This window comes from Crassostrea angulata, chromosome 2, assembly GCF_025612915.1.
Source record: "Crassostrea angulata isolate pt1a10 chromosome 2, ASM2561291v2, whole genome shotgun sequence".
Taxonomy (NCBI): Eukaryota; Metazoa; Mollusca; class Bivalvia; order Ostreida; family Ostreidae; genus Magallana; species Magallana angulata.
In genome coordinates this window covers 15,655,979-15,669,488 of record NC_069112.1, presented here as the reverse complement: position 1 = coordinate 15,669,488, position 13,510 = coordinate 15,655,979, and the positions used below count along the sequence as shown (strand labels likewise).

The following is a 13,510-nucleotide window of genomic DNA, read 5'->3' as shown; positions in this document are numbered from 1 at the left end:
CCCTTTCACAAACTACTGAAGATGGTGGAAGAACTCTAAGAAAAACTAACTATGTGGTGCCACCGGAAGATGAATCGTCGTCAGAAAATGAAGACATGCAACCAGAACCATTGGAAAGAGCTATACAGTCCAAACAATGGGAAAGAGAAGGATCTTCAGACGAAGAGGATATTCCCCTAGCAGAACTTCAAAGACGTATAAGAGCTAAGAAAATCATGGATGATCAGCAGTATAAACACGAGAATGATCAGACCGTAGATTCAGAATCGGATGAGACCCATGAGTCAAAACAATGTGATGAAAATAGTGGTCAAGATTATGAAATACCCTTGGGTAACCCCAATGTACCCTTAGATGAAAATATGGAAATAGATGAAATAGTCCCTAAAGTAGGTCTAGGCTTCAAACCAATCCCTAAACCGCGTAAACTAATCCCTAAGCCCTGTAGGGAAAAATAGCAAACAAAAGTTTGCTGTAGATTGTTTGGCTATTATGAAGGAATTAGCCAAAATAATAAATTAAATAAGTTATTTTATCGTATGATGTAGATGTAAATAATCGTGAATGAGCTTAGCTTTGTATATATTGCACGCTTTTAAAAAGGTATGGCAGGCTGACACCCTGTGACATAAAACATGTATTGAGATTCGCCGACTAGCAAACGCGGACTCAGCACCTCGGTTATTTGTATGTATATGCGGAGTTAAAGAGATTTAACATATACTCGAAATACATGAAACAGCGTCTAAGTAAAGAAACTGTATGACTAATTTTTTAAAGTGATTTAAGATATTGGTAAAAACAATCAAATTGGCGATTTACATCTTGAGTATGGGACAAGGTTGATCAGGTTTTCATGGTTTAATCTTAAGACAAAATATATTAATTTAAAAGTTTTCCCTATGAATACACTTATGGCGGAATTGCCAGTTATTAATTTGCAACCCAGAAAATTCTCATCTTGGGTGGGAAGCCCCTGGTTTTATTTGTGTTTAACTTTGGCAGTAACAATAATGATAGGACTTTGTATTTAGAAACGTAAAACAATAAAAAAAATGGGGTGGTATATGTTGTGGTGGTTGCTGGACAGGTTGTCGAAAAAGGGGTAGTGACGGAGATAAGAAAGGTTCTTCCAAAGACACTATATTTTGTTGTGAGAATCCAGAGAAAAGGACCTCTAGCGACATTATTGAACTTGAACCAATCCCGAAAGTCACTAGGATCCAAGAGAAACCCCGACGAAGCGGAACAATCGCAACTCGCAAATTGACCAGTAACACGGGGACCATTTCGACTAAACTAGCACAACAATTTCTTGGAGAGGAGGAAAATGAAGACTATCCATGGACCAAATACTATCGACCGGACCCAGAGCTGGCACGTAAATACCTGGAAGAGAAGGCCGCGATGTCTACGCAACAGAGGAACGCAGGAGACGCTCCGCGAGAAGTCGCCTCGCCATCCGCGCCGACCCTCTATCCACGGGTGCCGATGATGGATGAATAATTAAGCTACAGCCGCGAAGAAGTTATGTATTCCTTATGAAAGGATGGTGAAATTTAGCGAAAATTAAAAAAATGTGAAATGTGTTAAAGTAGAAATGTGCGTTATCTTGTGCTAATGTAAATCTTGTATTTGTTGATTCACTCTGGAGAAATTCAGGAAGAAACCGATGGACTCCGAACTTATGACGCGAACCTCGCCCCTAGGAAGGAAGAGCTATTTTTGTGAACTTATAAGCATGCACTGACTTTGTATATATATGTGACATCAAGCTTAACCATACTTAGTATTACTTTGATGATGAATTACGATTATATTCAACTATGGTTATTTCATTTTGGTCATTAATTATCATACTTTATTCATTATTGTTTTCATGATTGTAATGCGATATAATCAAGCTATATGATTTTATGAACATGTATACATCCTGGGTATAGATTTGTTTTTATAGATGAATGGTGTTCCAAGCCGGAGGTGGAAACATGTCACTTGTTACTATCTCTTAACATAGATGTTCTGACTGGTATGTCACTAGGAAGTTCGTCTGATCAAGGGTAGATCAAGGACGCTTTCCTATTCCGGGCGCCAGGCATGAGAAATCTCCCTTCGGGATATTTCTTTTGTTTGGGGTACGTATGTAAACAGATAGCCATGCTATGGCCTTGAATTGCTAGTATTACATAATGGTCACTATGATACCTAGATGCTGCGCACTGAATGGTGTTAATGATAATTGACAGAATGAACTCTGTGACTCTTGTAGCAATGCGTAGTATTCCTAAATGATGTTATGAAACCAGGTGCATAATACGGGCATAATAATATCCAAATTGAGAGTTTAACAACATGTGACATATTTGGCGATTCTGTGTCTGCAACGATAGCTCTAGAACTCTATATTGAGTCATGTATTGTGTATTCTATATATTAACCTTTGTAACCTTTTATGCCGTGTATGAATGAACGTATTGTGAGTAAGTGATGCCTCATACTAGGTGGGGGACTCCGATACCCAGGACTCGGAGACTCACATCCTGCATCCAGACTCTTTGATTGGCAGTTTTGACGGTTCTGTTACTTTATTTAGGAATAAACTATTAATCTTAATTTTGAACACTAAATGTTCACTCATGATCGTCGTAAATGGGCCGAACTAGTCAGAACTGTCCATCATAAGTAAAATGTTATATATACCCATGTAAAATGATGTTGAAGAGATTAAGAGAGATTGAGATTTAGATTTAGAGATTCCGCTAAAAGATATAGATTCTGAGACTCCTGATTTGGGCTGCTATTAGCTGATGTAATTGTAACTATACGATCACGCTTAATAAAACCGCTTGAGAAAGAAATACTGGACTTGTCATCACTAAGTTTGAGCTGACCCTCAATTGGATCCGTAAGACGGAAGGCTTACAAAAAAACTGTTTTCGTTCAAGCAGATTTCTTTTTCAAATCCTCTCATTTAAACTTAAAATAGGTTGCAGTAAACAATAGAATTACTAATTCTAAGCGATTGTAAATAGGATTCTATGAACAATACTAATAAAAAGACAATTTAATGATTAGAATATGATCCTATATCCATATAATGGGGGGTCGTTTTCGTCTATATTTTCCTTTTTTTGTATATATTTTTTTTAAGAGGTAAGCTATATAATATAAACATGTGAAACTATGACATGATAGCTTTGGTGCGCTGAACGGTTCCGAAGCACAAAAAGAATTCATAAGTAAATACGTTCACTTTTTATCTTTGTTCATTATTAATTCCATTAAAATAAAGCTCTTTAAATAAAATTTATCTGAACGTTATTAGTTTTTTAGTTGATTAAACTTACCTGCGTATAAAGTATAAGTGTCCAGTTGAACTGGTTTTTTTCTGTTATATGTTTAGGAATTATACGGATATATAAATTCAACTTATGCACACTTTTACAATTAAAAATAAAAAGAAATTGACCTTTGATTTTAAAATCAAATAGCAACTATTTCCTCATTGAATCGGTTAAAATTTTACTTCATTATTCCATTAAGTGTGTCTAGGAAACAACGCATTTGCAATTTTTATTTTATAACAAACAGCAACCCTAACCAAGAGTGGTTCGTTAAAAAAGTACAGTTTGACCCTTTTCTAGCTTTATAATTGTTTTGTAAAAAAAAAATAAACATGCCGAAACTAAATATTGGTTTTTTTTTAAATGTACAGCTTTGATACAAACGTTTCTTTTACGGTGTTGAGTAAAACATATTATCTTTCAAAAGTTAGGAACATACAATTAAAACGTATGTTACTATATTTGCTATATTTCATTAATATCGCTTTGTCTTAATCGATCACAATTAAAAGGATTTAGATACAAAAACCTTAAAAACGTTTCTAAAAAAATTAAAACAAACCTTTAAAAGCAATAGATGTAGATGCATTGTAAGAAGAATACAGGATAAGTTTTTTCCTAAGCTGTAAATTCGCAAGCTATCGTAAAACATGGATATGATTTTTTCTGCGTACAAAATCACTTTTAGATAAATGCAATGATCTATTAATCTATTTTCAATGATCAATCAAAATATATCAGCTAATTGAAAATTCAAAGGTTAAAATCCAAATTAAGTGTAATTGTGTTTTCTAAAAACAGACAAAGAAAAAAATCCTGTAAAGATATGTTTTGCACAACGAATTCAAGTTAACCAATATTGTCCGATCCTTGTAAAAATCTTAAGCTCTGAATATTGCTTGTACCTCAACAACTGGCTTTCCCTTTAAAGTTGTTTATGACAAGGTTAATAATTTCCCATTACCCAAACACGATTTTTCATGTTTTAAACTTTACCATGTTTTACAAGTTGTTTCATTTCACAAATGAAACTCCATTATTTAATATTGGACACAATTTTGCTGTTATGTAAATAAAAATTGTGTGGTATTAAAAATCGCAATCTAAATTTAAAAAATTCAAAGCACGAACTTGATCATTGTTACTTGGACAAACGTACAAACAAACAAAAATTGCAGAGCGCGTTTTCAGTTTGTTTTATACCGAATGTTCTTATTAATAAAAAAAGAAAAAAAAGATAATAAATTATGTTTTCAATCATATATACTTACTGTCATTTCTGTACCAGAATTTTATGGACTTGATACTTCTAACGGTTTGTAGATCAATTCGTAGCCACGCCTCTGTGACACCTGATACAGCTGTATGCAAACAGGCCAATATGCCTTGACTGAAGTTTCCATCTACCGTTCTATTTGGCCAAAAGGGGTATGGCCCACATGGAAATTCAGAAACATGAACAGGACTACTGTCAGCCTCAGTTACACCAGGATCGACAAACTGCACTGTCATAATAAATTATTTTCTCGGAATGAATGTGTATTGCTCTACTAGTGTCTCTATTCATAAACATGAGAATATAACGCAAATATTGTTCCTTATCACAAAGCGGGAATTGCAAACAATTAATGTTTAAATTTAGAAAAAAAAATTGTTGAAAATGAATGTATCAACTCTTTGCCACTACATTGATAAATATATATGCATGCAAATTTTTCATCTAGAAAACTAGTAAACAAAAACCACATATCTTTATGGAATGCGCAGAAAAAAAAATTAAATACGTTAAGGCTTTCTCTTATGACTCATGATTTTTTTCAAATTGAAAGAAGAAAAACAAGTAGCATACTTATAGTCACCGCATATAACAGGAGAATCATAAAAATATATAAATTTTTACACTTGTTCTGGTGGTTTTTTTTCACTCAATTTATGATATTTTTGTGATGTGCAAATGCATTTTTGCTTACAGCAATAAATAATTCGCATTACACTGAACTGTTTAGATTAAAAACACCATAAGCGCGTACATTTTATCAAGCTTTAGTGTAATTTTAGTGGATATAAAGGAGATAATGACATTTTGATAAAACATTCACATTCTTTATTTAAATTTATTTGCATTTATCTGTGTACCGGTGATTTAATCGATAGCGAAATATTTGATGGAACAATATAAGTTAATCGAAACATATGCACTTATCAATTACAAACAATAGTAATAAAACTAGCAAATTGTAAGAAATTATTCTAGCAGTCGTATTTTTATCCATTATTTCCAATTTACACAGTTGATGTCTTAAAATGATATCAACAGCAGAACAGCTACATTTCTAAAACATATCAATTACTATCTACCTTTAAAAACTATAAGTAGCCATACAGTTCATTTTATTCTGGGTTTAATTATTACATCAAACATCATATAGAATACATACAGTAACTGGAGGCAGCGGTAATATTCAGCAGAAGAAGCACATGAAGATATGTATTCTTAACGTCCATCTTCGTGCAATCCATTTAATAATCTCTCGTTTGTGTTTCAACGACAGTTTTAACCAATAAATGCGTCCTTGTATAATAAAATGTCCGTGTATCATTCAATATTCTGACTATGCAAAAAACCCACGTGTGTAATATATTAGCTGTTTTGCTTTATGTTAACATAACACACTGACTTCTTTAATTGTGTTATATTTAGCTGTATGATACTGCATTGAAACTTATTTTTTAAAAATTTTACTTGAATTTTACAAAGTATATTTCTAAATGTAACTTTTTCTGTACAACTGTGCATGGTATTTAGCAATGCACTTGGTTTTGCATTTGGGTGTACAGTAAACGTTTTCCGTTCACACCATGGCAGTTTAAAATAAATATATATCGTATTTGTTATTTTTCATAAATATGATTTAAGGATTGTACTAAACGTTTTAAATATTAGTGCAAATATATACTGTAGTGAGACATTATATTGGTTCCCTTTTAACACTTATTAATTCTGTAAACATGTTTTATTAGAGTTGACATTAGTTCATAAAATATTTGTAACTATTATTTTCGCTGTAGCTCCACAGATAAAACTCAAGTATATATATCGGTGGAGAAAATAACGGTCGGCAGCTTTCTGATCGAAGCCGTTCCCTTTTAACACTTATAAATCTTATAGACATGTTTTTATTACAGTTGACATTAGTTCATAAAATATATGTAGCTATTATTTTTGCTGTAGCTCAAAAGATAAACCTCCAGTATATATATCGGTGGAGAAAATAACGGCCGGTTGCTTTCTGATCGAGACAACCAGGCTGCACAGACTTTAAAATGTAAAACACTTGTGTGTTCTATGTTTAAAAGAGGGGGTATTCTTTAAAAACAATGCAAAACGTTATCCACAATACCTACAATACATTGAACAGATAGTGATGTTTTACTTTGCACCAATATCGAACCCTGGTGGTATTCATACAGAGCTCATAACGTCTATATCATACTGTATACTCGGCCAAACTATATAACCAACATAGTAAATAAGTTATAGAAAAAATTCACTGCATGAACTATGTATACCACAGTGCATGATTGTGTGTGTCGCGATGAGCATAAGTTTAGATGCTGAATACAAGATACATTGGTAGTCGAAGATAAAAGAAGATGAATATGAATATGTTTATGAATAAGGGTAGCTTAATTTTTTATGATAAATGATATAATGTTTTATGACATAAACACATATATGTACTTTATTGTCAATGGTAAGACGTATCAATTCATAATACTTTGAAAAACAATTGCGATTGATTTATATCCTCTCAGTCAATCGTTTTCATACAAATCCTCACTCCTGATACTTTAAATGTCTTAAAATATGATATACTAGTATGAATTATTGTCAATTGTAAAGCGTCTCCACTCATAGCACTGTTGAAAATATGTTTTTAGTTGACTTCTGATTTCTGTCCTCGTGTTGAATAGCTTGAATGCAAATTTTAACTCCTTATTCTGAAGATTTTCAGATTTCGATTATAATATAATTGAATTTCTGCTGACATATTTCAGACAAATATGTGTTTAAGTTGTCAGGTTTATTAGTTGGAGATTACATCATACAGGCTGTTTTCTGAAACAAAAAATGGAAACATATACTGTGAATAGTAACACAGATTATGTTATTTTCAGCAATTTTAATGTGTGTCTTAATGAAAAATACCAAAAAGATATTGAATTGAAACGAATACCATTTTAAAGTTTTATTTGCTAATTATTCCTCTATCTATTTGTTTTTTGTGCTGAATTAAAAATCAAATTATGTTCTATCAATCAGATGCCTCATTTACTAGTTATTATCCATAGTGTAATTAGGTTGTTACCCTAATGCGGTGAAGGTAGGGGACTGTAGACGGTAACTGTAGAATAAATCATTTAACTGTTTTTTTACCTGTCTTTGCGTTTGGTAAATCATACATTTCGGCTTCGTTTATTCGACTGTTTGTTACTAATTTCTTACGAGTATTCCTGGAATGAATGAAAAATTACATTTTATAAAACTTAACGTATGAACAATAATACAGTGGAATCAGTCATCTCTAGTAAATATCAGAATTTAAACCAGTTATATATGAAATGCACATGTCAATAAGTAGTTCTGCTTAGAAAAAAAAAACTTTTGTAGATTTATTTTTAGTAAGTCTTAGCGCAAATGAAGTAATTAAATAATCCGTAAAACATTTTGCAAAACCACCATTTTATTTAAATAAATTTTATCCTATTAAATAAACATTTTTTTATCGAATTTATCTATAGAATATATTTACCCTTATTACCTATGAAATGTGTAACTTGTCTCGTTTATGAAACATTGCAAAATGATTACAGAAGATCGATCACTTAGTTAACAGAATCTACAAATTATACATTGACTTTTGTCTTTTGATAGAATTTGTAATTCAATAATATCCCAAAAGAACAAATATATCATATCCGTCCTTGACAGGCTGACACTACATTCAGGGATGATTTTTTGTACTACAAACCGTTTAATCAAAACATATATTAGGTCGAGAGAATAAAATCATACAAAAAATATAAAACAGAATTAATAATAATTGAGACCATTTATATTTGTTTGGAACGCTGTAATAGAGCAAACTACTAGGAAATGTGCATCGTTAGAATATTGTTACATGGCTCAGCATGTAAAATATTGCTACAAAATAAATAGTATCTACCTAAAGACCACAACAGCGACTGCTTTTTATACCGATGATATATATAATTAAAAAACATATAATCATTGTGAACTGATAAGTAAATAATTCATTTAAAAGCATGTAAAATACGGATTTAGACTTTCGATAATTGATATGTACCTTAAGATAACAACATGTACTGCTAGAGTGGTTACCAGGACGACGATGACGACTACAAGAACAGCGATGACTGCAACATACGATGTGTCCGAATCCTGTGTTGATCTTAATACACCTAATAATATAGAGATATATCTCAAAAACGGTTATATTTTAAATTTGACTCTGAATCTCATTCGACAATTTTAAACTTAAACAGTTGATCCATTTTGTAGACTGTTAAACACCTGGCGAGAAGAATCCCAATGGACGACAATGTGTTATATATGAACGCCCTTGAATGAATATGAACAATCAAATTTATTAACAATGAAATTATTTGTGTTTAAAGAAACTGAAAGAATCGTATTTACATATGATAAATGAATAAAGAATTCAAGTTTTTGTCGACTGCACCATAATCTCGATAAGATTATGAGGTAGGATTGCAAAGATATACATGTAGAGGCTTTTAATTTGATATATTTCGTTACTTTATGAATGTAGTAGAAACTGTACCTATTATATAAACGAAATATGTTCTTTTTTTTGAAACTAATTACGGTTGTAATAAATATAGTGGTAAATTATACAATTTTACAATTTCATAGCGATGGGTTTTAACACATGGAACGTTCAAAATGGAAGACCCTTACTCTCTGAGCACATTTCTCCTCTGTACCCTTCCATGCACCCACCAGAACAGCTTCCGTTGGTAGAAAAGCAGTGTTTAGCCTTAAAACAGTGTCCACACACATGCTGACAGTTTAAACCGAACCATCCAATATCACAAGCTTTGGTTAATTACAAAGAAAAGAAGTTACTTAGTAGCACACTTATTGTTAATGGTGTATAAAATGTATTTCAAACAAATATACATATATTTGTTGTTTAAAAATGATTTTAAAAAAGATATACAGGAACTTATTGCGAATTTTCCTCTTGCAATAATGAAAATCAACATAGATTTATTGTGAAGAAGATTAATACGCCTTTAAAATCCAGCTTTATATTATATATGTTCTTACCTTTATTACAGAGATGACCCTCCCATCCAGGAGCACAGTTTTTGCATCCCCCGTCACTTTTTTCACATGTGTCATTATTTTTACAGTTTCCACTGCATGTAAGCTTGCATCCTACTCCAAATGTACCATTTGCACATCCTGAACATTTCAAAGATAAAGTAAAACGCTCGCCAATTATTGTAAAACGTTGATTCAATCTGATGAACACTAAAGGAGATGAATATTTGACAATGGATCATATCTAAGCATTGGCGTACGTTTATCACACTTATCTGTGTTCTGCCATCCTGGCATACATCCACTGGGACAGGTGCCATTAATGTTGTTACAGGTGATATTATCCAAACAATGTCCACATTGAAACATACAGCTTTCTCCATAATCCCTTTCATCGCATTCTTAAAAGGAAAAAACCCCACAAATAAACCTGTTAACAGACAACGGAAAACAAAGATTGGCTAACATAATTGCATTGTTTCTTGATTTGTCTCGCAGGTATTTATATACATTGCGATATGTTTATTTTCTTACCAATCCTATCTCTGACAGAAAATGCAAAATACGACTAATATAAAAAAGAACTTACGTTCATTACATTTGGCGTTCTGATATCCATCCGCACATTTGCTGCAATTTCCAAAGAATGGGTTACAAACTTCATTATTGTAGCAATGGTCACTGCATCGGAATTGACAGTTCCGCCCATATTCACCAGGATAACATGCTAAAATTACACCAAAAATAACGGATCTAAATGTATTTGAATACGGGATTTTATTTTTTAAAAATGACACACAAACCAATATCATTTATCAACAAAAACTTTTTTTTTTCATTTTTTAAGCAAGATATGCATTACATCAAAAAACAAGAGGCCCATGGGGCCACATCGCTCACCTGAGCAACAATGCCCTATATCGGTGTTCAAAGGATACTGTGCCATATGGCCCCTCGGTAGGAAAAACAAAAAAAGAATACCATAAAATAAACTGTATCCAAAATTTACACTTATTTTCATACACTTACAGTACCGATCAGACCCAACCTAACAGAAAATAACCCCCAACTAAACCCTGGGTTTACTTTCTTGGTTTACTCGGGGTTTACTTCGGGTTTACTAGAGTGGACCATGAGTAAACCCAAAGTAAAAACCCAGAGTGGACACAGAGAGTAAACCCGGTCAGAAGTATACCCCTGAAAGCAGACGCTAACTGTGTATACGGAATATACAAGGGGTAGGAAACACAGGCAGTAGGAAAGTAAGATTAAAATTCTAGTCTGCTTCACACTTCAGTGAATACAGTATACCTCAAAAGCAATTTCAAAATACCCAGAGTAAACCCAAAGTAAACCCCGAGTGGACCCACATTTTAAATAATAAACCCAGAGTAAACCTCAAGTAAACCCAAAAAGTAAACCCGGGGTTTAGTTGGGGTTTACTCTGGTGTTAGGTTGGGTCTGATCAGTACTGTAATCTTTGACATTATACCCGTATGAAATACCATTTTTACCAAAAATAAGATCCTTTGCAAGGTATAAAATTAAATTTTTGGTAGGAGTACACTGTTAACCTCCAATTCCCTTTAGTTTAGTTTTGCCCTTCACTTTATAAAACGATCACATTATATATGAGAATATGCATATAGGTACATATTCATTCTTAACTACATTGTACTAGCTAGTTATTGTATTTTATTGTGAAAAAAGATAATTGTACCTCAAGGCGCATAAATTAAAAACATTCAAAAATTTGATTGGTCTTCTGCGTTATAAACGATTGTTGTTTACCAGGCATAAACTCGTGCGACGTTTTATAACCTTACTCACTTGATCAATGAATACACTCACATTAAAAATGTTGTCATGTGATATGTTAAAGAGCTATTTTATAATATATATATATATATATATATATATATATATATATATATATATATATATATATATATATATATATATATATATATATTATTGTATAATAATACAATTATTGCCCCCCCCTTTTTTTTTTTGCAAAGTTAGACATAGCCGTACTCAAAATCTTTTTTTTTGGCTTGTCAAGATTTTTGATAAGGTCTACCCCCCCCCCCTCAATGAGGCTCAGATCAGACTGTAATGTATTGACAGGCATATTTCATACTTTTACTAAGGCCCGCCCTTTATTTTCATCTTCATTCAAATCAAGATGATTTTCTACTGTAAATTTTTTCTTAAGAATAGCGATAATACATTTATCCTCGTAACAGTAATGTTTAAACTGTTTTGAAGAGGTCGTTTCTATTTAATTGTTTCGGAAAAACCAACAACGTTGGTGTAGATTCATCGTATAAGGAGGGCCCCCAAAAAGTTGTTACAGCATATCACCCTTTTAATTTTTCTGTACAAGTATTTAACATTTAGTGAGACATTTCAAGTGATAAATCAAAATTTCAGCGTCAATCGTAGGATTATAAGCAAGATACAGAACTCACAATTCTGCGTGGTTTGAATCAATTTTTTGTTCACAGGAGTAAATAACATTCAACAATATTTTAAAACTTGGTATTTCCTATTCAGAATGAACAAAAGCATGGCCTCAGTTCTGTGATAAAAGTTCTGTATCTTGCTAATAATTTTTTTTTCTTGCAGCAAAAACAATTTCCGCTACGAGTGAAAATGCAGAACATCCTTACAAAACACGTTTCATTATAATCAGTCATAACGTAGAGATCGTACCGAATTTCCAATATAATGTATAGTATTTATAATATAATATGTTGTTAGTGCATCAGTTTTTGCTCATTTTGCGCAGCTAAACAATTAACTGTCTGATTTACCGAAGTCTGTATTTGATTCGATACGTTAAACTTCCAAAAAACAGGCGTTATATCCCCGCAAGTTAAAAACCATAAACGAAATTCACAACAACGTAAAACCACGGTCACGAGTGAAAATGTCAACGCATTGAAAGATTTAACCTCAATTCACTTCATGAAATCGACACAAATATATTGAGCATGTTTCAAGTATCCATTTGCACTTAAACTGTTGCACAACAAGCAAATTCATCTTTGTCAGTTTGACCCGTTTGTCATGCTTCAACATTAAAAAGTTTTCGTTTTCGATATGGAATACCGAACCCGAAGTTTTAAACTGATCGACTGCGATTATCTCTTTATTTCTATTTTCGTAAATTACTCAAATTTGAAACAGAATTCGCCGATAATTTTTGCAATTTATATTTTCCTTCCCATAAGGATGATTTACGCTAAATTACGTTGAATTTAACTCAGTAGTTCTTGAGAAGAAGATTTTTAAAAATGCACCCCCCTTTTTTACATTTTCGAGGTTTTTTCCGTTTAAAATAAAGATCGATAGTTCATTTCTGCAATTTATAAACACCTTCCCATAAGGATGCTTTGTGCCAAATTTGGTTGAAATTGGGCTAGCGGTTTTAGAGAAGAATTCAAATTGTGAAAAACTTTACAGACGGACAGACAGACGGACGACGGACAAAATGTGATCAGATTACTGTGGTTTCATCAATATTCGTTGAATACTAATTTTCGTGGATTTCGTTGTTTGGTTGATCCACGAAATTAAATGTTCATTGAAGTGCAATTTTTATTAACATTTTGTATTGATAGGGTCATTGGCCACGAATTAACGTATCCTTGAAACTGTTATTTTCGCTTTATCCACGAAAATTGATGCCCTTGAATATTAATGAAACCACAGTAGCTCACTTCAGCTTTCAGCTCAGGTGAGCTTAAAATGTTTAATATTACGCGTGTGTGATGAAAACGATTTC

The 13,510-nt window shown here is 32.5% G+C and overlaps 2 protein-coding genes across 2 annotated transcripts in view; both read right to left on the bottom strand.

Annotated features, from left to right (window-relative positions):
- LOC128171676 (multiple epidermal growth factor-like domains protein 10) overlaps positions 1 to 5,849 on the bottom strand; it is a 33,061-nt gene extending 27,212 nt beyond the window's left edge. The window contains exons 1-2 of the mRNA XM_052837450.1: positions 5,783 to 5,849; positions 4,616 to 4,849 (exon numbers count right to left, since the gene is read on the bottom strand). Coding sequence (XP_052693410.1) covers positions 4,616 to 4,849; positions 5,783 to 5,849 — 301 coding nt within the window. The remainder of the gene's footprint in view (positions 1 to 4,615; positions 4,850 to 5,782) is intronic.
- A 1,565-nt stretch (positions 5,850 to 7,414) lies between these two features.
- LOC128171678 (multiple epidermal growth factor-like domains protein 10) overlaps positions 7,415 to 13,510 on the bottom strand; it is a 50,345-nt gene continuing 44,249 nt past the window's right edge. The window contains exons 7-13 of the mRNA XM_052837452.1: positions 10,307 to 10,444; positions 9,978 to 10,118; positions 9,721 to 9,858; positions 9,349 to 9,486; positions 8,714 to 8,828; positions 7,783 to 7,859; positions 7,415 to 7,464 (exon numbers count right to left, since the gene is read on the bottom strand). Of these exons, the coding sequence (XP_052693412.1) occupies positions 7,433 to 7,464; positions 7,783 to 7,859; positions 8,714 to 8,828; positions 9,349 to 9,486; positions 9,721 to 9,858; positions 9,978 to 10,118; positions 10,307 to 10,444 (779 nt within the window). The 3' untranslated portion in view covers positions 7,415 to 7,432. The remainder of the gene's footprint in view (positions 7,465 to 7,782; positions 7,860 to 8,713; positions 8,829 to 9,348; positions 9,487 to 9,720; positions 9,859 to 9,977; positions 10,119 to 10,306; positions 10,445 to 13,510) is intronic.